General features: G+C 46.9%; 1 protein-coding gene across 16 annotated transcripts in view; it reads right to left on the minus strand.

Annotated features, from left to right (window-relative positions):
* Positions 1-25,776, minus strand: part of LOC106595038 (probable E3 ubiquitin-protein ligase HERC1) — a 290,635-nt gene that overhangs the window by 108,779 nt on the left and 156,080 nt on the right. For 15 of the 16 annotated variants that reach the window (XM_045708500.1, XM_045708507.1, XM_045708508.1 and 12 more), the window contains exons 36-43: positions 22,007-22,171; positions 19,564-19,803; positions 18,335-18,418; positions 15,133-15,358; positions 12,054-12,235; positions 8,870-9,033; positions 2,836-3,508; positions 2,349-2,631 (exon numbers count right to left, since the gene is read on the minus strand). In XM_045708500.1, coding sequence (XP_045564456.1) covers positions 2,349-2,631; positions 2,836-3,508; positions 8,870-9,033; positions 12,054-12,235; positions 15,133-15,358; positions 18,335-18,418; positions 19,564-19,803; positions 22,007-22,171 — 2,017 coding nt within the window. The remainder of the gene's footprint in view (positions 1-2,348; positions 2,632-2,835; positions 3,509-8,869; positions 9,034-12,053; positions 12,236-15,132; positions 15,359-18,334; positions 18,419-19,563; positions 19,804-22,006; positions 22,172-25,776) is intronic. The other variant, XM_045708509.1, reaches the window with a different exon arrangement.

Genomic DNA, 25,776 nt, shown 5'->3' on the forward strand with positions numbered 1-25,776 from the left:
ACAGAGTTACAACAGGGTTAGAACAGAGTTACAACAGGGTTACAACAGAGATTCAACAGGGTTACAACAGGGATACAACAGGGATACAACAGAGTTACGACAGAGTTACAACAGAGTTACAACAGAGTTACAACAGGCATTCAACAGGGATTCAACAGGGATACAACAGAGTTACAACAGGGATTCAACAGGGATACAACAGAGTTACAACAGGGATTCAACAGAGTTACAACAGAGTTACAACAGGGATTCAACAGGGATTCAACAGGGATTCAACAGAGTTACAACAGAGTTACAACAGGGATACAACAGGGATTCAACAGGGTTACAACAGAGTTACAACAGAGTTACAACAGAGTTACAACAGGGATTCAACAGGGATTAAACAGGGATACAACAGGGATACAACAGGGATACAACAGAGTTACAACAGGGATTCAACAGGGATACAACAGGGATACAACAGAGTTTCAACAGGGATTCAACAGGGATACAACAGAGTTACAACAGGGATTCTACAGGGATACAACAGAGTTACAACAGAGATTCAACAGGGATTCAACAGGGATACAACAGGGATACAACAGAGTTACAACAGAGTTACAACAGAGTTACAACAGGGATTCAACAGGGATACAACAGAGTTACAACAGGGATTCAACAGGGATACAACAGAGTTACAACAGGGATTCAACAGGGATTCAACAGAGTTACAACAGGGATACAACAGGGATTCAACAGAGTTACAACAGGGATTCAACAGGGTTACAACAGAGTTACAACAGGGATTCAACAGGGTTACAACAGAGTTACAACAGAGTTCCAACAGAGTTACAACAGGGATTCAACAGAGTTACAACAGGGATACAACAGAGTTACAACAGAGTTACAACAGGGTTAGAACAGAGTTACAACAGGGTTAGAACAGAGTTACAACAGGGATTCAACAGGGTTACAACAGAGTTACAACAGAGTTCCAACAGAGTTACAACAGGGATTCAACAGAGTTACAACAGGGATTCAACAGAGTTACAACAGGGATACAACAGGGATTCAACAGAGTTACAACAGGGATTCAACAGGGATACAACAGAGTTACAACAGAGTTACAACAGAGATTGAACAGGGATACAACAGGGATACAACAGAGTTACAACAGAGTTACAGAGTTACAACAGGGTTACAACAGAGATTCAACAGGGATTCAACAGGGATACAACAGGGATACAACAGAGTTACAACAGAGTTACAACAGAGTTACAACAGGGATTCAACAGGGATACAACAGGGATACAGAGTTACAACAGAGTTACAACAGAGTTACAACAGGGATACAACAGAGTTACAACAGAGTTACAACAGAGTTACAGAGTTACAACAGGGTTACAACAGAGATTCAACAGGGATTCAACAGGGATACAACAGAGTTACAACAGAGTTACAACAGAGTTACAACAGGGATTCAACAGGGATACAACAGGGATACAGAGTTACAACAGAGTTACAACAGAGTTACAACAGGGATACAACAGAGTTACAACAGAGTTACAACAGGGATTCAACAGAGTTACAACAGAGTTACAACAGAGTTACAACAGAGATTCAACAGGGATTCAACAGGGATACAACAGAGTTACAACAGGGATACAGAGTTACAACAGAGTTACAACAGAGTTACAACAGGGATTCAACAGGGATTCAACATAGTTACAACAGAGATACAACAGGGATTCAACAGGGATTCAACATAGTTACAGCAGGGATACAACAGGGATTCAACAGGGATTCAACAGAGTTACAACAGAGTTACAACAGGGTTACAACAGGGTTACAACAGGGTTACAACAGGGATTTAACAGGGTTACAACAGGGATTCAACAGGGTTACAACAGAGTTACAACATAGTTACAACAGGGATTCAACAGGGTTACAACAGAGTTACAACAGAGTTACAACAGGGTTACAACAGAGAACAGAGTTAGAACAGTGAACAGAGTTAGAACAGTGAACAGGGTTAGAACAGTGAACAGAGTTAGAACAGGGTTAAAACAGGTTTAGCACAGAGTTTTTTTCTCTTTATATTTCTTGACACGTTACAACATCAGATCGTCTGAGAAGCCTTCAAGGTAACTAGCTCGCTAGCTTGTAATCCTGGATGTGTAGTCAACCACATTAATATATGTTTAGACCACAGGAAGGCCCCAGGAAGACCCCAGGAAGGCCCCAGGAAGACCCCGGGAAGGCCCCAGGAATACCCCAGGAATACCCCAGGAAGACCCCAGTCCAGGGCCAGAGATGGAAAAGCCTTCCCTAACAAACAACATGTTATTTTTCTCAGTGTTACTCACCAGGTCTGGCCTTGCCCCCACTGCAGTGTTCGTCCAGCAGCCCGCTGACCACCAATTTATAGATCATGGCCTGAGTCCTCTCCAAATCGGCCAATCCCAACGCCCGCTTGATGGGTGACCTCATCACGGCCCGCTTGACCATGTGACGCATCAGGAACTGCAGTGCCGCCCTCATCTCAACTTCCTCCTGGCACACGGGTGAGGGCGCTGCGCCACTAGGGGTGGACCCGGCGTTCAGGTCTGCATTGTGTCCACTGGGAGCAGGCTCCGGCTGAACCTGGACCTATTACAGAGTGGGCCGTTAGCAGACATTTTGATTGAACCTGGACCTATTACAGAGTGGGCCGTTAGCAGACACTTTGATTGACTAAACACATTTACAGTATACTTGGGGCCAGAGACATTTTGCGCATTTCTCGGAGAGGTACAATATGATGTGAGAGCACTGCGGGATTCGAACCCACATCCCTGATGAAAGATTACTAACCTTGGGTATGAGCAGCAGCTCAACATACTTGGAGCAGGAGAGCAGGGTGCTGAGGGCCTTCATGGCCCCCAGGTAGAGGTAGGACAGCTGCACCGCATGGATCTCAGACTGACTGGCCCCTGAGGAGGGAGAGCCATCATGGCCCCGGCCCTCATGGCCCTTCCTCCTGTTACCCTCCTGGGGGGTCTGAGGAGCAGGGGAGAGGGTCTCTGGTCCTCCTCCACCCTGGTGTTGGGTGTCCAAGGCGCAGGAGGAGATCTCGCTCTCTGATTTGGAGTTGGGCACCGAGTGGGCTTTGACCTCGTCCAGGCTGTGTGACACTCTCAGATCAGAGGTTGTCGTCGTGGTGACGGTCCCCGTTGTTGTTGTGTCTTTGGGGTCTGGGGAGACCCTGTGTTGGTGGCTCTGCTCTGTGTCACTCGGTTTGTTGTTGATGTCGTCGTTTGTCGTGGCGGTCGTCGTCGTTGTATCGTGACCTCCGTTGCTACGGTGTCTCTTCTCGTGGCGCCGGGCGCTCAGCTTCCCAGCGTCCTCGTGGATGGAGGTGAGATAGGTGAGGTCGAGGAGTAGGGAAGCGGTGAGGCCTCGGAAGCGTGCCACGTCAAAGGGCAGCGGCTCGCAGGGCTCCAGGTTGTACAGGGGAGTGTCACTAGGCGACCAGAAAGTTGGGAAGCTTTAATGAAGAACCAGAAGTGGAGGAACACAAGGAAACACAGAGTAAGGGAAAGAAGGAGAGGAAGAGAGGAAGAATGCAAGACATGGTAGAGGAGTGGAGGATGGATGGGGGATGGATGGTAGTGTGGGGGATGGATGGATGGCTGGCTGGGGGATGGATGGATGGCGGGGGATGGATGGACGGCTGTGGAGGGATGGTAGTCTGGGGGAGGGAGGGAGGGTAGTCTGGGGGAGGGAGGGATGGCTGGGGAGGGATGGTAGTCTGGGGGAGGGATGGATGGATGGTAGTCTGGGGGAGGGATGGATGGATGGTAGTCTGGGGGAGGGAGGGACGGTAGTCTGGGGGAGGGAGGGACGGTAGTCTGGGGAGGGAGGGATGGTAGTCTGGGGGAGGGATGGTAGTCTGGGGGAGGGATGGATGGATGGTAGTCTGGGGGAGGGATGGATGGATGGTAGTCTGGGGGAGGGAGGGACGGTAGTCTGGGGGAGGGAGGGACGGTAGTCTGGGGGAGGGAGGGATGGTAGTGTGGGGAGGGAGGGACGGTAGTCTGGGGGAGGGAGGGATGGTAGTGTGGGGAGGGAGGGATGGTAGTCTGGGGAGGGAGGGATGGTAGTCTGGGGGAGGGAGGGATGGTAGTCTGGGGGAGGGATGGATGGTAGTGTGGGGAGGGATGGATGGTAGTGTGGGGAGGGATGGATGGTAGTCTGGGGGAGGGAGGGATGGTAGTCTGGGGGAGGGATGGATGGTAGTGTGGGGGAGGGAGGGATGGTAGTCTGGGGGAGGGAGGGATGGTAGTCTGGGGGAGGGAGGGATGGTAGTCTGGGGGAGGGAGGGATGGTAGTCTGGGGGAGGGAGGGATGGTAGTCTGGGGGAGGGATGGATGGTAGTCTGGGGGAGGGATGGATGGTAGTGTGGGGAGGGATGGATGGTAGTCTGGGGGAGGGAGGGATGGTAGTCTGGGGGAGGGATGGATGGTAGTGTGGGGGAGGGAGGGATGGTAGTCTGGGGGAGGGATGGATGGTAGTCTGGGGGAGGGAGGGACGGTAGTCTGGGGGAGGGAGGGACGGTAGTCTGGGGGAGGGATGGATGGTAGTCTGGGGGAGGGATGGATGGTAGTGTGGGGGAGGGAGGGATGGTAGTCTGGGGGAGGGATGGATGGTAGTCTGGGGAGGGAGGGATGGTAGTCTGGGGGAGGGAGGGATGGTAGTCTGGGGAGGGAGGGATGGTAGTCTGGGGGAGGGAGGGATGGTAGTCTGGGGAGGGATGGATGGTAGTGTGGGGGAGGGAGGGATGGTAGTCTGGGGGAGGGATGGATGGTAGTGTGGGGAGGGATGGATGGTAGTCTGGGGGAGGGAGGGATGGTAGTCTGGGGGAGGGATGGATGGTAGTGTGGGGGAGGGAGGGATGGTAGTCTGGGGGAGGGAGGGATGGTAGTCTGGGGGAGGGAGGGATGGTAGTCTGGGGGATGGAGGTAGTCTGGGGGATGGAGGTAGTCTGGGGGAGGGAGGGACGGTAGTCTGGGGGAGGGAGGGACGGTAGTCTGGGGGAGGGATGGACGGTAGTCTGGGGGAGGGATGGATGGTAGTCTGGGGGAGGGAGGGGCAGAGTCTGGGGGAGGGAGGGATGGTAGTCTGGGGGAGGGATGGATGGTAGTGTGGGGAGGGATGGATGGTAGTCTGGGGGAGGGAGGGATGGTAGTCTGGGGGAGGGATGGATGGTAGTGTGGGGAGGGAGGGATGGTAGTCTGGGGGAGGGAGGGATGGTAGTCTGGGGGAGGGAGGGATGGTAGTCTGGGGAGGGATGGATGGTAGTCTGGGGAGGGATGGATGGTAGTCTGGGGGAGGGAGGGATGGTAGTCTGGGGGAGGGATGGATGGTAGTGTGGGGAGGGATGGATGGTAGTCTGGGGAGGGAGGCATGGTAGTCTGGGGGAGGGATGGATGGTAGTGTGGGGAGGGATGGTAGTCTGGGGGAGGGAGGGATGGTAGTCTGGGGGAGGGATGGATGGTAGTGTGGGGAGGGATGGATGGTAGTCTGGGGGAGGGAGGGATGGTAGTCTGAGGGAGGGAGGGATGGTAGTCTGGGGGAGGGATGGATGTAGTCTGGGGGAGGGAGGGATGGTAGTCTGAGGGAGGGATGGATGGTAGTGTGGGGAGGGATGGTAGTCTGGGGGAGGGAGGGATGGTAGTCTGGGGAGGGAGGGATGGTAGTCTGGGGGAGGGAGGGATGGTAGTCTGGGGGAGGGATGGATGGTAGTGTGGGGAGGGAGGGATGGTAGTCTGGGGAGGGATGGATGGTAGTCTGGGGGATGGAGGTAGTCTGGGGGAGGGATGGATGGTAGTCTGGGGGAGGGATGGTAGTCTGGGGGAGGGAGGGATGGTAGTCTGGGGAGGGAGGGATGGTAGTCTGGGGGAGGGAGGGATGGTAGTCTGGGGGATGGAGGTAGTCTGGGGGAGGGATGGATGGTAGTCTGGGGAGGGAGGGATGGTAGTCTGGGGAGGGATGGATGGTAGTCTGGGGGAGGGATGGATGGTAGTCTGGGGGAGGGATGGATGGTAGTCTGGGGGATGGAGGTAGTCTGGGGGAGGGATGGATGGTAGTCTGGGGGAGGGATGGATGGTAGTCTGGGGGAGAGATGGATGGTAGTTTGGGGGAGGGATGGATGGTAGTCTGGGGGAGGGATGGATGGTAGTCTGGGGAGGGATGGATGGTAGTCTGGGGGAGGGATGGATGGATGGTAGTCTGGGGGAGGGATGGTAGTCTGGGGGAGGGAGGGACGGTAGTCGGTGATGGATGGATGGTAGTCTGGGGATGGATGGATGGTAGTCTGGGGGATGGATGGATGGTAGTCTGGGGGAGGGAGGGACGGTAGTCGGTGATGGATGGATGGTAGTCGGTGATGGATGGATGGTAGTCTGGGGGAGGGATGGATGGTAGTCGGTGATGGATGGATGGTAGTCTGGGGGATGGATGGATGGTAGTCTGGGGGATGGATGGATGGTAGTCTGGGGGATGGTAGTCTGGGGGATGGATGGATGGTAGTCTGGGGGATGGATGGTAGTCTGCCCTGGGTGCCAGTCTGTTTCTACTCTCTTGCCATCTCCTTATGGAATTGTCACGTCAATGTTTGGCTTGACAATGACACCGAAGGAGTTTGCCTTGCATAAACAGATCTGGGACCAGGCTAGGTGGATGGGTGGAGGAGGGCTGGCGATACACAATGGTACCATGCAGAGAAGGGACCAGTCAATGGATGAGTCAATAGGTTATGTACGGGATATGGATGATGGTGGATACGTCATTGGGAGGATAATGGATGACTATATAGGAGGTATTAATGGTAGTGGATGAGGGTGGTTAGAAGCATGGGGTGGGTAGTTATGGAGGAAAGTACTGAAACAGGGCTAAGTGATTGAGTTTTACAGCATATTTATGAGAACATAGCCAGTCAATACAGTCAGTGCAGCCAGTGTAGATACTATCAAACAGACAGTGTAGATACTATCAGCCAGTGTAGACACTATCAGCCAGTGTAGATACTATCTATCAGCCAGTGTAGATATTATCTATCAGCCAGGGTAGATACTATGTATCAGCCAGTGTAGATACTATCAAACAGCCAGTGTAGATACTATCAAACAGCCAGTGTAGATACTATCAGCCAGTGTAGATACTATCAGCCAGTGTAGATACTATCAGCCAGTGTAGATAGATACTATCTATCAGCCAGTGTAGATACTATCAGCCAGGGTAGATACTATCTAACAGACAGTGTAGATAGATAGTATCTACACTGGCTGATAAATAGTATCTACACTGTCTGTTAGATAGTATCTACCCTGGCTGATAGTATCTACACTGGCTGATAAATAGTATCTACACGGTCTGTTAGATAGTATCTACCCTGGCTGATAGTATCTACACTGGCTGATAAATAGTATCTACACTGTCTGTTAGATAGTATCTACCCTGGCTGATAGTATCTACACTGGCTGATAAATAGTATCTACACGGTCTGTTAGTATCTACACTGGCTGATAGATACTAACAGACCGTGTAGATAGTATCTACACTGGCTGATAAATAGTATCAGCCAGTGTAGAAACTATCAGCCAGTGTAGATACTATCTATCAGCCAGGGTACCTATTCAGCTAAATCTCCTTGGATATAAAGCTGAATCCTCCTTCTCCTGAAATGAATGTATTAAGACGATTGTGACGGTTATTGTTGAGGGGGATCATGGTTATTGTTGAGGGGGATCATGGTTATTGTTGAGGGGGATCATGGTTATTGTTGAGGGGGGGATCATGGTTATTGTTGAGGGGGGGGATCATGGTTATTGTTGAGGGGGGGATCATGGTTATTGTTGAGGGGGGGATCATGGTTATTGTTGAGGGGGGATCATGGTTATTGTTGAGGGGGGATCATGGTTATTGTTGAGGGGGAGGATCATGGTTATTGTTGAGGGGGGATCATGGTTATTGTTGAGGGGGATCATGGTTATTGTTGAGGGGGGATCATGGTTATTGTTGAGGGGGATCATGGTTATTGTTGAGGGGGATCATGGTTATTGTTGAGGGGGGGATCATGGTTATTGTTGAGGGGGGATCATGGTTATTGTTGAGGGGGGATCATGGTTATTGTTGAGGGGGGATCATGGTTATTGTTGAGGGGGAGGATCATGGTTATTGTTGAGGGGGGATCATGGTTATTGTTGAGGGGGGATCATGGTTATTGTTGAGGGGGGGTCATGGTTATTGTTGAGGGGGGATCATGGTTATTGTTGAGGGGGGATCATGGTTATTGTTGAGGGGGGATCATGGTTATTGTTGAGGGGGGATCATGGTTATTGTTGAGGGGGGATCATGGTTATTGTTGAGGGGGGGATCATGGTTATTGTTGAGGGGGGGATCATGGTTATTGTTGAGGGGGGGATCATGGTTATTGTTGAGGGGGGATCATGGTTATTGTTGAGGGGGGGATCATGGTTATTGTTGAGGGGGGGATCATGGTTATTGTTGAGGGGGGTCATGGTTATTGTTGAGGGGGGATCATGGTTATTGTTGAGGGGGGATCATGGTTATTGTTGAGGGGGGATCATGGTTATTGTTGAGGGGGGGATCATGGTTATTGTTGAGGGGGGGAGGATCATGGTTATTGTCCATAATTGTTGGTGAAACGATTATACTATAATTAGATCAGTTTCTATCAATACCTTAGCCTGGTCTCAGATCAGATTCTGCTCTTACCCATTTCCCTTGCCATTGTCAAGCCAAGAGAATTCCATTAGACAAGAGAGCACAAACAGATCTGAGACCAGGCTACCAAGACCTTCAGGGTCAACTATAATGTTAATACCTGATGGTGATCTCAGCCTCGTCCCACTGCACCTTGGCTGAGGTGCTCCCCTCCTTCACCACGCCCAGTAGAGTAGCATGACGACCGGTCTGTTTGTGCACACAGCGCCCCCCAACACGCAGCCCTGCGTCTGCACCCCCCATCACCGCCAGCACAGGCCACACCTAAGAGTTCAACATGAAACGCCTTCAGAACAGACAGCGACCTCTGAAACAGCAACTGCTGCTCCACTTCACAATGAGCAACGGGCTACTGAGAAATATTACACGGAAATTACACAGATAGTAACTGTATCAATATAAATATCCTGATGTTACATGGTGCGGTGTGTCAAGGTGTGGTGTGTCAAGGTGTGGTGTGTCGTGGTGTGTCATGGTGTGGTGTGTCAAGGTGTGGTGTGTCGTGGTGTGTCATGGTGTGGTGTGTCAAGGTGTGGTGTGTCAAGGTGCGGTGTGTCATGGTGCGGTGTGTCAAGGTGTGGTGTGTCATGGTGTGTCAAGGTGTGGTGTGTCAAGGTGCGGTGTGTCAAGGTGTGGTGTGTCATGGTGTGTCATGGTGTGTCATGGTGTGTCAAGGTGTGGTGTGTCAAGGTGCGGTGTGTCAAGGTGCGGTGTGTCAAGTTGTGGTGTGTCATGGTGTGGTGTGTCAAGGTGTGGTGTGTCGTGGTGGTGTCAAGGTGCGGTGTGTCAAGGTGCGGTGTGTCAAGGTGTGGTGTGTCAAGGTGTGGTGTGTCGTGGTGTGTCATGGTGTGGTGTGTCATGGTGTGGTGTGTCGTGGTGTGGTGTGTCATGGTGTGGTGTGTCAAGGTGTGGTGTGTCAAGGTGTGGTGTGTCGTGGTGTGTCATGGTGTGGTGTGTCAAGGTGTGGTGTGTCGTGGTGGTGTCAAGGTGCGGTGTGTCAAGGTGTGGTGTGTCATGGTGCGGTGTGTCATGGTGCGGTGTGTCATGGTGCGGTGTGTCGTGGTGGTGTAAAGGTGTGGTGTGTCAAGGTGTGGTGTGTCGTGGTGGTGTCAAGGTGTGGTGTGTCAAGGTGTGGTGTGTCATGGTGCGGTGTGTCATGGTGCGGTGTGTCATGGTGCGGTGTGTCAAGGTGCGGTGTCAAGGTGCGGTGTGTCAAGGTGTGGTGTGTCAAGGTGTGGTGTGTCAAGGTGTGGTGTGTCAAGGTGCGGTGTGTCAAGGTGCGGTGTGTCAAGGTGCGGTGTGTCAAGGTGTGTCAAGGTGCGGTGTGTCATGGTGCGGTGTGTCATGGTGCGGTGTGTCAAGGTGCGGTGTGTCAAGGTGTGGTGTGTCAAGGTGTGGTGTGTCAAGGTGTGGTGTGTCAAGGTGTGTCAGGTGTGGTGTGTCAAGGTGCGGTGTGTCATGGTGTGTCAAGGTGTGGTGTGTCAAGGTGCGGTGTGTCAAGGTGTGGTGTGTCAAGGTGCGGTGTGTCAAGGTGCGGTGTGTCATGGTGTGTCAAGGTGTGGTGTGTCATGGTGCGGTGTGTCATGGTGCGGTGTGTCGTGGTGTGTCAAGGTGCGGTGTGTCAAGGTGCGGTGTGTCATGGTGTGGTGTGTCATGGTGTGTCAAGGTGTTGTCAAGTGTTTCTTGCAAATACATTTTAACCTCTCTAGGGTAGGGGGCAGTATTTCCACATCCGGATAAAAAAACGTACCCGATTTAATCTGGTTATTACTACTGCCCAAAAACTAGAATATGCATATAATTGTTTGATTTGGATAGAAAAACCCTAAAGTTTCTAAAACTGTTTGAATGGTGTCTGTGAGTATAACAGAACTCATATGGCAGGCCAAAACCTGAGAAGATTCTGTACAGGAAGTACCCTCTCTGACCATTTCTTGGCCTTCTATACCCTCTTTATTGAAAATAGAGGATCTCTGCTGTAACGTCACACTTCCTACGGCTCCCATAGGCTCTCAGAAGGCGGCAGAACGTTGAATGATGACTTTGCGGCCCCTGGCTGAAAAACAGTAGCGCATTTGGATAGTGGTCGATCTGAGAACAATGAGACGGGTGCGCGCGTGCGCTTGTGCACGTGAAGAGTCCATTTTACATTTTCAGTCTTTGAACGAAAAAGACGTCTCCCGGTCGGAATATTATCGCTATTTTACGAGAAAAATCGCATAAAAATTGATTTTAAACGGCGTTTGACATGCTTCGAAGTACGGTAATGGAATATTTTGAATTTTTTTGTCACGATACGCGTCCGCGCGTCACCGTTCGGATAGTGTCTTGAACGCAAGAACAAAACAGGATATTTGAACATAACTATGGATTATTTTGAACCAAAACAACATTTGTGGATGAAGTAGAAGTCCTGGGAGTGCATTCTGACGAAGAACAGCAAAGGTAATCCAATTTTTCTTATAGTAATTCTGAGTTTAGTGAACGCCAAACTTGGTGGGTGTCAAATTAGCTAGCCCGTGATGGCGAGCTATCTACTCAGAATATTGCAAAATGTGCTTTTGCCGAAAAGCTATTTTAAAATCTGACACCTCGATTCCATAAAGGTGTTCTGTATCTATAATTCTTTAAATAATTGTTATGTTTTTTGTGAACGTTTATCATGAGTAATTTAGTAAATTCACCGGACGTTTTCGGTATGTTTGCTAGTTCTGAACGTCACATGCTAATGTAAAAAGCTGGTTTTTGATATAAATATGAACTTGATTGAACAAAACATGCATGTATTGTATAACATAATGTCCTAGGATTGTCATCTGATGAAGATCATCAAAGGTTAGTGCTGCATTTAGCTGTGGTTTGGGTTTATGTGACATTATATGCTAGCTTGAAAAATGGGTGTGTGATTATTTCTGGCTGGGTACTCTCCTGACATAATCTGTTTTGCTTTCGTTGTAAAGCCTTTTTGAAATCGGACAATGTGGTTAGATAAAGGAGAGTCTTGTCTTTAAAATGGTGTAAAATAGTCATATGTTTCAGGAATTGAAGTAATAGCATTTCTAAGGTATTTGAATATCGCGCCACTCGATTCCACTGGCTGTTGACTAGGTGGGACGATTTCGTCCCACATACCCTAGAGAGGTTAAACTATTAGCCTGGGTACCAGTATGTTTGTGCTAACATTCCACACTCATGCCAAAAACATTGTGTAATAATATCAAAAACAGAATGGTACCCAGGCTAATAAAGACTGATAATCACAACAAAACCTCAGATATACAGACCTCTGTACAGAGGGTCCTGAGGTGGTGGTCAGAGAGATCCCCCAGGCCTCCATGCCCCTGGCGGCTCCCGTGTCCCGGCCGGCCCCTCTCCTCCTCCCCTCTCTGGGGGTCCCTGGACGTGTCCCTCTGGGCATCATGCTCCTCTCTGCTCTGCACCGAACGACTCTTCTTTAACCTCTGACCTGATGTGTCATATGATGTGTTACTGTACATGTGATGGTGTTGACTGTGGGACTTTTAATATTAACTCACAGAAATTATGATTTAATCAGGCTGGTCAACATGTGGAAAAGTCAGGAAATTCAAATGAAACAACACAAGCCCTAACTGTATCCAATGACAACACAAGCCCTAACTTTATCCAATGACAACACAAGCCCTAACTTTATCCAATGACAACACAAGCCCTAACTTTATCCAATGAGCAACACAAGCCCTAACTGTATCCAATGACAACACAAGCCCTAACTTTATCCAATGAGCAACACAAGCCCTAACTTTATCCAATGACAACACAAGCCCTAACTGTATCCAATGACAACACAAGCCCTAACTGTATCCAATGACAACACAAGCCCTAACTGTATCCAATGACAACACAAGCCCTAACTGTATCCAATGACAACACAAGCCCTAACTGTATCCAATGACAACACAAGCCCTAACTTTATCCAATGACAACACAAGCCCTAACTTTATCCAATGACAACACAAGCCCTAACTGTATCCAATGACAACACAAGCCCTAACTGTATCCAATGACAACACAAGCCCTAACTTTATCCAATGAGCAACACAAGCCCTAACTTTATCCAATGACAACACAAGCCCTAACTGTATCCAATGACAACACAAGCCCTAACTTTATCCAATGACAACACAAGCCCTAACTGTATCCAATGACAACACAAGCCCTAACTGTATCCAATGACAACACAAGCCCTAACTTTATCCAATGAGCAACACAAGCCCTAACTTTATCCAATGACAACACAAGCCCTAACTGTATCCAATGACAACACAAGCCCTAACTGTATCCAATGACAACACAAGCCCTAACTTTATCCAATGACAACACAAGCCCTAACTTTATCCAATGACAACACAAGCCCTAACTTTATCCAATGACAACACAAGCCCTAACTTTATCCAATGACAACACAAGCCCTAACTTTATCCAATGACAACACAAGCCCTAACTTTATCCAATGACAACACAAGCCCTAACTTTATCCAATGACAACACAAGCCCTAACTTTATCCAATGACAACACAAGCCCTAACTTTATCCAATGACAACACAAGCCCTAACTTTATCCAATGACAACACAAGCCCTAACTTTATCCAATGACAACACAAGCCCTAACTTTATCCAATGACAACACAAGCCCTAACTTTATCCAATGACAACACAAGCCCTAACTTTATCCAATGACAACACAAGCCCTAACTGTATCCAATGACAACACAAGCCCTAACTGTATCCAATGACAACACAAGCCCTAACTTTATCCAATGAGCAACACAAGCCCTAACTTTATCCAATGACAACACAAGCCCTAACTTTATCCAATGACAACACAAGCCCTAACTTTATCCAATGACAACACAAGCCCTAACTTTATCCAATGACAACACAAGCCCTAACTTTATCCAATGACAACACAAGCCCTAACTGTATCCAATGACAACACAAGCCCTAACTTTATCCAATGACAACACAAGCCCTAACTTTATCCAATGACAACACAAGCCCTAACTTTATCCAATGACAACACAAGCCCTAACTTTATCCAATGACAACACAAGCCCTAACTTTATCCAATGACAACACAAGCCCTAACTTTATCCAATGACAACACAAGCCCTAACTTTATCCAATGACAACACAAGCCCTAACTTTATCCAATAACAACACAAGCCCTAACTTTATCCAATGACAACACAAGCCCTAACTTTATCCAATGACAACACAAGCCCTAACTTTATCCAATGACAACACAAGCCCTAACTTTATCCAATGACAACACAAGCCCTAACTTTATCCAATGACAACACAAGCCCTAACTTTATCCAATGACAACACAAGCCCTAACTTTATCCAATGACAACACAAGCCCTAACTGTATCCAATGACAACACAAGCCCTAACTTTATCCAATGACAACACAAGCCCTAACTTTATCCAATGACAACACAAGCCCTAACTTTATCCAATGACAACACAAGCCCTAACTTTATCCAATGACAACACAAGCCCTAACTTTATCCAATGACAACACAAGCCCTAACTTTATCCAATGACAACACAAGCCCTAACTTTATCCAATGACAACACAAGCCCTAACTTTATCCAATGACAACACAAGCCCTAACTTTATCCATGCATTAACAAGGTGTTCCAGAACCAGATGGAACACCTACTACAGGAGCTCTGTTGGTCTACTGTACTTTAAACTGCCTTGGTGACATGACACAAAGCAGACAGTGAAGTACAAATCTCTCCTCAACCTCCCTTCTCTAATGTCCTCTCACCTCCTCAACCTCCCTTCTCTAATGTCCTCTCACCTCCTCTCCTCTCCTAAATCTCCCTTCTCTAATGTCCTCTCACCTCCTCAACCTCCCTTCTCTAATGTCCTCTCACCTCCTCTCCTCTCCTAAATCTCCCTTCTCTAATGTCCTCTCACCTCCTCAACCTCCCTTCTCTAATGTCCTCTCACCTCCTCTCCTCTCCTAAATCTCCCTTCTCTAATGTCCTCTCACCTCCTCAACCTCCCTTCTCTAATGTCCTCTCACCTCCTCTCCTCTCCTAAATCTCCCTTCTCTAATGTCCTCTCCTCTCCTCAATCTCCCTTCTCTAATGTCCTCTCACCTCCTCTCCTCAACCTCCCTTCTCTAATGTCCTCTCCCCCCTCTCCTCTCTTCCCCCCTCCTCCTCCTCTCCTCCCCTCTCCTCTACCCCCTCTCCTCTCCTCCTCTCCCCTCCTCCCCTCCTCTCTTCTCCTCCCCTCCTCCCCTCTCCTCTCCTCCCCTCCCCTCCTCTCCTCTCCTCCTCTCCCCCCTCTCCTCTCCCCTCACCTCCTCCTCCAGTAGCGTTGTTTGAGTCTCTGAAGCAGGGTTTGATTTTGTGTAACCTCTCCATCATGATCTTGTTGATGCAGTGTGTCCAGTGGTCCGTGCGGTGCAGGATCCTGATGAGCTGTGTGGTGGCCTCAGCCAGGACTGTGGCCACAGGGCTGCAGATAGGATCACCAGGCAGGAGGTCACGAGGGGTACCCCGCATCTGCATATCACATATCTTTACCTGGAACAGAGAGTTAGGGAGCAGTGAGACAGATCTTTACCTGGAACAGAGAGTTAGGGAGCAGTGAGACAGATCTTTACCTGGAACAGAGAGTTAGGGAGCAGTGAGACAGATCTTTACCTGGAACAGCGAGTTAGGGAGCAGTGAGACACAGATCTTTACCTGGAGCAGAGAGTTAGGGAGCAGTGAGACACAGATCTTTACCTGGAACAGAGAGTTAGGGAGCAGTGAGACACATATCTTTACCTGGAACAGAGAGTTAGGGAGCAGTGAGACAGATCTTTACCTGGAACAGAGAGTTAGGGAGCAGTGAGACACAGATCTTTACCTGGAACAGAGTTAGGGAGCAGTGAGACAGATCTTTACCTGGAACAGAGAGTTAGGGAGCAGTGAGACAGATCTTTACCTGGAACAGAGAGTTAGGGAGCAGTGAGACACAGATCTTTACCTGGAACAGAGAGTTAGGGAGCAGTGAGACAGATCTTTACCTGGAACAGAGAGTTAGGGAGCAGTGAGACAGATCTTTACCTGGAACAGAGAGTTAGGGAGCAGTGAGACACAGATCTTTACCTGGAACAGAGAGTTAGGGAGCAGTGAGACAGATCTTTACCTGGAACAGAGAGTTAGGGAGCAGTGAGACAGATCTTTACCTGGAACAGAGAGTTAGGGAGCAGTGAGACACAGATCTTTACCTGGAACAGAGAGTTAGGGAGCAGTGAGACAGATCTTTACCTGGAGACAGAAAGAAAGCTGCAATTTGGCCAGTTGAAAAAAAAATCAAAAATTCAAGGTTACAAACCAAAAGCGGTCTTCTTTTTGATAAACAGATGTTGGATTTAGTTTATTCAGGATGTTCTTTGTAATTTTCTAAATGGATGAATAATTCCACATGGAACAGTGCAAGGTGATGAATCAAGACCACAGCATCTGTTTGGTGAGAAGGCCCCAGGCTTACTAATGTTTTGACGTATTTTCACTGGGGAACTTGTCTATGTTTAGGTGGGTTACAGGCTAGGCTAACTAACTTGTCTATGTTTAGGTGGGTTATAGGCTAGGCTAACTAACCTGTCTATGTTTAGGTGGGTTATAGGCTAGGCTAACTAACGTGTCTATGTTTAGGTGGGTTAGGCCAAACCCTAACCTGGACGACGCCGGGCCAATTGTGCGCCACACCCTATGGGACTCTCAATCACGGCCGGTTGTGATACAGCCCGGAATCGTACCAGGCCGCTGCGCCACTCGGGGGCGCACAAGCAGTTCCCAAAGTAGCAAAAGCTGAAAATAGACGGGACGCAATTATTCCAGAACTGCAGCTCGTTGTTGGAACACATATTTTCCTACTTCCATTTGTCATTCGTCAGGGAATGTAGCATGTGTAATTTGTCATTCGTCATTCATCAGGGAATGTAGCATGTGTAATTTGTCATTCGTCATTCGTCAGGGAATGTAGCATGTGTAATTTGTCATTCGTCAGAGAATGTAGCATGTGTAATTTGTCATTCGTCATTCGTCAGGGAATGTAGCATGTGTAATTTGTCATTCGTCATTCATCAGGGAATGTAGCATGTGTAATTTGTCATTCGTCATTCGTCAGGGAATGTAGCATGTGTAATTTGTCATTCGTCATTCGTCAGGGAATGTAGCGTGTGTAATTTGTCATTCGTCATTCGTCAGAGAATGTAGCATGTGTAATTTGTCATTCGTCATTCATCAGGGAATGTAGCATGTGTAATTTGTCATTCGTCAGGGAATGTAGCATGTGTAATTTGTCATTCATCAGGGAATGTAGCATGTGTAATTTGTCATTCGTCATTCGTCAGGGAATGTAGCATGTGTAATTTGTCATTCGTCATTCGTCAGGGAATGTAGCATGTGTAATTTGTCATTCGTCATTCGTCAGAGAATGTAGCGTGTGTAATTTGTCATTCGTCATTCGTCAGGGAATGTAGCATGTGTAATTTGTCATTCGTCATTCGTCAGGGAATGTAGCGTGTGTAATTTGTCATTCGTCATTCGTCAGGGAATGTAGCGTGTGTAATTTGTCATTCGTCATTCGTCAGGGAATGTAGCATGTGTAATTTGTCATTCGTCATTCGTCAGGGAATGTAGCATGTGTAATTTGTCATTCGTCATTCGTCAGGGAATGTAGCGTGTGTAATTTGTCATTCGTCATTCGTCAGGGAATGTAGCATGTGTAATTTGTCATTCGTCATTCGTCAGGGAATGTAGCGTGTGTAATTTGTCATTCGTCATTCGTCAGGGAATGTAGCATGTGTAATTTGTCATTCGTCATTCGTCAGGGAATGTAGCGTGTGTAATTCGTCAGATATGTTTTTATAGTCCTTTATATGTGTCGGCCTAACGGGCTCGTGTGCACACTCAGCACGCGTGTGTAGAGGGAGAGGTCGGAACACAATGGAGTGAAAGAGACACAGAGGGTGAAAGGGAATTTAGGAAGAACAACTGTGTGATGCTTGGCTTGTAGAACCTAGTTAAACCTAGAACCTGGTTTAACTAGGTTCTAGGTTTAACTAGGTTCTATGTTTAACTAGGTTCAATGTTTAACTAGGTTCTAGGTTTAACTAGGTTCTAGGTTTAACTAGGTTCTATGTTTAACTAGGTTCAATGTTTAACTAGGTTCAATGTTTAACTAGGTTCTAGGTTTAACTAGGTTCAATGTTTAACTAGGTTTAACTAGGTTTAACTAGGTTTAACTAGGTTCTAGGTTTAACTAGGTTCAATGTTTAACTAGGTTCTAGGTTTAACTAGGTTTAACTAGGTTCTAGGTTTAACTAGGTTCTAGGTTTAACTAGGTTCTAGGTTTAACTAGGTTCAATGTTTAACTAGGTTCTAGGTTTAACTAGGTTGTATGTTTAACTAGGTTCTAGGTTTAACTAGGTTTAACTAGGTTCTAGGTTTAACTAGGTTGTATGTTTAACTAGGTTCTAGATTCAACTAGGTTCAGCGTTGTCTTACCTTCTCTCCAGGGTTACTGCTGTAGAACATGACACAGGGGTAGAGCTCTGTGGCGTCCACGTCCTCGAAGGCTAACTTGGGCTCCTGTGGAAAACAATAACAGGCTTCTGTAAACATAGCAGAGACTGTCTGAAACATCAGGGACTCTAGAGGGGGGGCAATCTGGTGTCTCTAGAGGGGGGGGGCAATCTGGTGTCTCTAGGGGGGGGCACTCTGGTGTCTCTAGAGGGGGGGCAATCTGGTGTCTCTAGAGGGGGGGGCACTCTGGTGTCTCTAGGGGGGGGCACTCTGGTGTCTCTAGAGGGGGGGGCAATCTGGTGTCTCTAGGGGGGGGCACTCTGGTGTCTCTAGAGGGGGGGGCACTCTGGTGTCTCTAGAGGGGGGGGCACTCTGGTGTCTCTAGGGGGGGCACTCTGGTGTCTCTAGAGGGGGGGGCAATCTGGTGTCTCTAGGGGGGGCACTCTGGTGTCTCTAGAGGGGGGGGCACTCTGGTGTCTCTAGAGGGGGGCACTCTGGTGTCTCTAGGGGGGGGCACTCTGGTGTCTCTAGAGGGGGGGGCACTCTGGTGTCTCTAGAGGGGGGGCACTCTGGTGTCTCTAGAGGGGGGGGCACTCTGGTGTCTCTAGAGGGGGGGCACTCTGGTGTCTCTAGAGGGGGGGGCACTCTGGTGTCTCTAGAGGGGGGGCACTCTGGTGTCTCTAGAGGGGGGGCACTCTGGTGTCTCTAGAGGGGGGGCACTCTGGTGTCTCTAGAGGGGGGGCACTCTGGTGTCTCTAGAGGGGGGGCACTCTGGTGTCTCTAGAGGGGGGGCACTCTGGTGTGTCTAGAGGGGGGGCACTCTGGTGTCTCTAGAGGGGGGGGCACTCTGGTGTCTCTAGAGGGGGGGGCACTCTGGTGTCTCTAGAGGGGGGGGGCACTCTGGTGTCTCTAGGTTTTAGACTGTAAACTGTCAGTCATTGAGGGGACCCTGCTGATAGATATTGATCCCTCCCTCCCTCCATCTATACATCCCTCCCTCCCTCCCTCCCTCCCTCCCTCCCTCTATCTATCATCTATACATCTCTCTCTGTGAGGAGACTGTAATGACTTGTCATCAGACACCATGGGGTTTTAATTGTTTTGGGAAGAGTTTATGGTGTTTATAGTCCGGCTCAAAGGGCCAGTCACGGTGAAAAGCATCTCAGAACTGAGAGGGAAAAGGCCAACAGACAGTAGCTTTATTTTCTGACCTCTCCGTTCTTCCCGAAGGAGATGGTGCGCGCCTCCATGTCCATCACACAGGTGATGTAGTCTCCCTGGGTGAAGGAGGAGAGGGTGAGGGTCTGCTCTCCGTTGTGGTACAGGTTCCCGCTGTAGGCTCGGTACAGCCACATGTCTGACGTGGTGCGGTGGTTGAAGTCATGGACAGGCCAACGAGACACCCCGACACACGTTCCCTCGTTCCCACGGTTCTCCTTCACGATGTAGAACTACAGGTACAAACAAACAGACACAATGTTATGAGATACAGGAAACACATTACATAAGGGACGTGGGGCAGCAGCACGGAAGCTCATTAATGAAGACGCAGCGGCTACAGGTAACTGCTAAAATACAGGAAACACCAACATTAAGTGTGTTAATGGGGCGTTGGGTCTCCACCAGTCAGAACGGCTTCAATACACCTTGTCATAGATTCTACAAGTGTCTGGAACTCTATTGGAGGGATGTGACACCAGTCTTCCACAAGAAACGCCATCATTTGGTGTTTTGTTGATGGTGGAAAACACTGTCTCAGGCTACACTCCAGAATCTCCCATAAGTGTTCAATTGGGTTCAGATCTGGTGACTGACACACACACACACACACACACACACACACACACACACACACACACACACACACACACCAGAGGCTGGATGACAAGCAGGACGTATGCTCTTCTGACGGCTGACACATGCCATTTCCCCTCAAACATTAGCAACGGGACAGTAGGCGTGTTTTCACATGCCATTTCCCCTCAAACGTTAGCAACGGGACAGTAGGCGTGTTTTCACATGCCATTTCCCCTCAAACGTTAGCAACGGGACAGTAGGCGTGTTTTCACATGCCATTTCCCCTCAAACGTTAGCAACGGGACAGTAGGCGTGTTTTCACATGCCATTTCCCCTCAAACATTAGCAACGGGACTGTAGGCGTGTTTTCACATGCCATTTCCCCTCAAACGTTAGTAACGGGACAGTAGGCGTGTTTTCACATGCCATTTCCCCTCAAACGTTAGCAACGGGACAGTAGGCGTGTTTTCACATGCCATTTCCCCTCAAACGTTAGCAACGGGACAGTAGGCGTGTTTTCACATGCAATTTCCCCTCAAACATTAGCAACGGGACAGTAGGCGTGTTTTCACATGCCATTTCCCCTCAAACATTAGCAACGGGACAGTAGGCGTGTTTTCACATGCCATTTCACTTCAAACATTAGCAACGGGACTGTAGGCGTGTTTTCACATGCCATTTCCCCTCAAACATTAGCAACGGGACAGTAGGCGTGTTTTCACATGCCATTTCCCCTCAAACATTAGCAACGGGACAGTAGGCGTGTTTTCACATGCCATTTCCCCGCAAACGTTAGCAACGGGACAGTAGGCGTGTTTTCACATGCCATTTCCCCTCAAACGTTAGCAACGGGACAGTAGGCGTGTTTTCACATGCCATTTCCCCTCAAACGTTAGTAACGGGACAGTAGGCGTGTTTTCACATGCCATTTCCCCTCAAACGTTAGCAACGGGACAGTAGGCGTGTTTTCACATGCCATTTCCCCTCAAACGTTAGCAACGGACAGTAGGCGTGTTTTCACATGCCATTTCCCCTCAAACGTTAGTAACGGGACAGTAGGCGTGTTTTCACATGCCATTTCCCCTCAAACGTTAGCAACGGGACAGTAGGCGTGTTTTCACATGCCATTTCCCCTCAAACGTTAGCAACGGGACAGTAGACGTGTTTTCACATGCAATTTCCCCTCAAACATTAGCAACGGGACAGTAGGCGTGTTTTCACATGCCATTTCCCCTCAAACATTAGCAACGGGACAGTAGGCGTGTTTTCACATGCCATTTCACTTCAAACATTAGCAACGGGACTGTAGGCGTGTTTTCACATGCCATTTCCCCTCAAACATTAGCAACGGGACAGTAGGCGTGTTTTCACATGCCATTTCCCCTCAAACATTAGCAACGGGACAGTAGGCGTGTTTTCACATGCCATTTCCCCTCAAACATTAGCAACGGGACAGTAGGCGTGTTTTCACATGCCATTTCCCCTCAAACGTTAGCAAAGGGACACTAGGCGTGTTTTCACATGCCATTTCACCTCAAACGTTAGTAACAAGACAGTAGGCGTGTTTTCACATGCCATTTCCCCTCAAACATTAGCAACGGGACAGTAGGCGTGTTTTCACATTCCATTTCACTTCAAACATTAGCAACGGGACTGTAGGCGTGTTTTCACATGCCATTTCCCCTCAAACATTAGCAATGGGACAGTAGGCGTGTTTTCACATGCCATTTCACCTCAAACATTAGCAACGGGACAGTAGGCGTGTTTTCACATGCCATTTCCCCTCAAACGTTAGAAACGGGACAGTAAGCGTGTTTTCACATGCCACTGGGAGCACCCAGAGGAGATGTACTGTACCTTCCACTGGTAGCACCCAGAGGAGATGCCGGTAGAGGCCAGTCCATATCCCTTCCCCCCGCTGCCGTGGGTCAGACCCTGGCCATTCTCCACCACACAACACTGAGTCTTCTCCGGGTCAAACGACACCTCCTGGATAGGAAGGTTCTCATCCTCCTCCTCACCCTGGGGACAGATGTATGGATCAGTTAGTCAGATTGCGAGCCAGTTAATTCACAGAGAAGAAGACAAAGAAGAAAAAAATATTAATAAGAAAAAGCCTGAGAAAAAGAAAGAAAAAGAAGAAGAAAGAAAGAATGAAATAAAAAGAAAGAATGAAAAAGAAGAAGAAAGAAAGAATGAAATAAAAAGAAAGAAAGAATAATAAGAAGAAGAAGAAGCGATATAGAGTGCATTATGAGGTGATATAGAGTGCATTATGAGGTGATATAGAGTGCATTATGAGGTGATATAGAGTGCATTATGAGGTGATATAGAGTACATTATGAGGTGATATAGAGTGCATTATGAGGTGATATAGAGTACATTATGAGGTGATATAGAGTGCATTATGAGGTGATATAGAGTGCATTATGAGGTGATATAGAGTACATTATGAGGTGATATAGAGTGCATTATGAGGTGATATAGAGTGCATTATGAGGTGATATAGAGTGCATTATGAGGTGATATAGAGTGCATTATGAGGTGATATAGAGTGCATTATGAGGTGATATAGAGTGCATTATGAGGTGATATAGAGTGCATTATGAGGTGATATAGAGTGCATTATGAGGTGATATAGAGTACATTATGAGGTGATATAGAGTGCATTATGAGGTGATATAGAGTACATTATGAGGTGATATAGAGTGCATTATGAGGTGATATAGAGTGCATTATGAGGTGATATAGAGTGCATTATGAGGCGATATATAGAGTGCATTATGAGGTGATATAGAGTGCATTATGAGGTGATATAGAGTGCATTATGAGGTGATATAGAGTGCATTATGAGGCGATATAGAGTGCATTATGAGGTGATATAGCGTACATTATGAGGTGATATAGAGTGCATTATGAGGTGATATAGAGTGCATTATGAGGCGATATACAGAGTGCATTATGAGGTGATATAGAGTACATTATGAGGCGATATAGAGTACATTATGAGGTGATACAGAGTGCATTATGAGGTGATATAGAGTGCATTATGAGGCGATATAGAGTGCATTATGAGGCGATATAGAGTACATTATGAGGTGATATAGAGTACATTATGAGGTGATATAGAGTGCATTATGAGGTGATATAGAGTGCATTATGAGGTGATATAGAGTACATTATGAGGTGATATAGAGTGCATTATGAGGTGATATAGAGTGCATTATGAGGTGATATAGAGTGCATTATGAGGTGATATAGAGTGCATTATGAGGTGATATAGAGTACATTATGAGGTGATATAGAGTGCATTATGAGGTGATATAGAGTGCATTATGAGGCGATATAGAGTGCATTATGAGGTGATATAGAGTACATTATGAGGTGATATAGAGTACATTATGAGGTGATATAGAGTGCATTATGAGGTGATATAGAGTGCATTATGAGGTGATATAGAGTGCATTATGAGGTGATATAGAGTACATTATGAGGTGATATAGAGTGCATTATGAGGTGATATAGAGTGCATTATGAGGTGATATAGAGTACATTATGAGGTGATATAGAGTGCATTATGAGGTGATATAGAGTGCATTATGAGGTGATATAGAGTGCATTATGAGGTGATATAGAGTGCATTATGAGGTGATATAGAGTGCATTATGAGGTGATATAGAGTGCATTATGAGGCGATATAGAGTGCATTATGAGGTGATATAGAGTACATTATGAGGTGATATAGAGTGCATTATGAGGTGATATAGAGTGCATTATGAGGTGATATAGAGTGCATTATGAGGCGATATAGAGTGCATTATGAGGTGATATAGAGTACATTATGAGGTGATATAGAGTGCATTATGAGGTGATACAGAGTGCATTATGAGGTGATATAGAGTGCATTATGAGGTGATATAGAGTGCATTATGAGGTGATATAGAGTACATTATGAGGTGATATAGAGTGCATTATGAGGTGATATAGAGTGCATTATGAGGTGATATAGAGTGCATTATGAGGTGATATAGAGTACATTATGAGGTGATATAGAGTGCATTATGAGGTGATATAGAGTGCATTATGAGGTGATATAGAGTACATTATGAGGTGATATAGAGTGCATTATGAGGTGATATAGAGTGCATTATGAGGTGATATAGAGTGCATTATGAGGCGATATAGAGTGCATTATGAGGTGATATAGAGTACATTATGAGGTGATATAGAGTGCATTATGAGGTGATATAGAGTGCATTATGAGGTGATATAGAGTGCATTATGAGGTGATATAGAGTGCATTATGAGGTGATATAGAGTACATTATGAGGTGATATAGAGTGCATTATGAGGTGATATAGAGTGCATTATGAGGTGATATAGAGTGCATTATGAGGTGATATAGCGTACATTATGAGGTGATATAGAGTGCATTATGAGGTGATATAGAGTGCATTATGAGGTGATATAGAGTGCATTATGAGGTGATATAGAGTGCATTATGAGGTGATATAGAGTGCATTATGAGGTGATATAGAGTGCATTATGAGGCGATATAGAGTACATTATGAGGTGATATAGAGTACATTATGAGGTGATATAGAGTGCATTATGAGGTGATATAGAGTGCATTATGAGGTGATATAGAGTGCATTATGAGGTGATATAGAGTGCATTATGAGGCGATATAGAGTGCATTATGAGGTGATATAGAGTGCATTATGAGGTGATATAGAGTGCATTATGAGGTGATATAGAGTGCATTATGAGGCGATATAGAGTACATTATGAGGTGATATAGAGTACATTATGAGGTGATATAGAGTACATTATGAGGTGATATAGAGTGCATTATGAGGTGATATAGAGTACATTATGAGGTGATATAGAGTGCGTTATGAGGTGATATAGAGTACATTATGAGGTGATATAGAGTACATTATGAGGTGATATAGAGTGCATTATGAGGTGATATAGCGTACATTATGAGGTGATATAGAGTACATTATGAGGTGATATAGAGTGCATTATGAGGCGATATAGAGTGCATTATGAGGTGATATAGAGTGCATTATGAGGTGATATAGAGTGCATTATGAGGCGATATAGAGTGCATTATGAGGTGATATAGAGTGCATTATGAGGCGATATAGAGTGCATTATGAGGTGATATAGAGTGCATTATGAGGTGATATAGAGTGCATTATGAGGTGATATAGAGTGCATTATGAGGTGATATAGAGTGCATTATGAGGTGATATAGAGTACATTATGAGGTGATATAGAGTGCATTATGAGGTGATATAGAGTGCATTATGAGGTGATATAGAGTGCATTATGAGGCGATATATAGAGTGCATTATGAGGTGATATAGAGTGCATTATGAGGCGATATATAGAGTGCATTATGAGGTGATATAGAGTGCATTATGAGGTGATATAGAGTGCATTATGAGGTGATATAGAGTGCATTATGAGGTGATATAGAGTGCATTATGAGGTGATATAGAGTACATTATGAGGTGATATAGAGTACATTATGAGGTGATATAGAGTACATTATGAGGTGATATAGAGTGCATTATGAGGTGATATAGAGTGCATTATGAGGTGATATAGAGTGCATT

Source organism: Salmo salar, chromosome ssa26 (assembly GCF_905237065.1).
Source record: "Salmo salar chromosome ssa26, Ssal_v3.1, whole genome shotgun sequence".
NCBI classification, from domain to species: domain Eukaryota; kingdom Metazoa; phylum Chordata; class Actinopteri; order Salmoniformes; family Salmonidae; genus Salmo; species Salmo salar.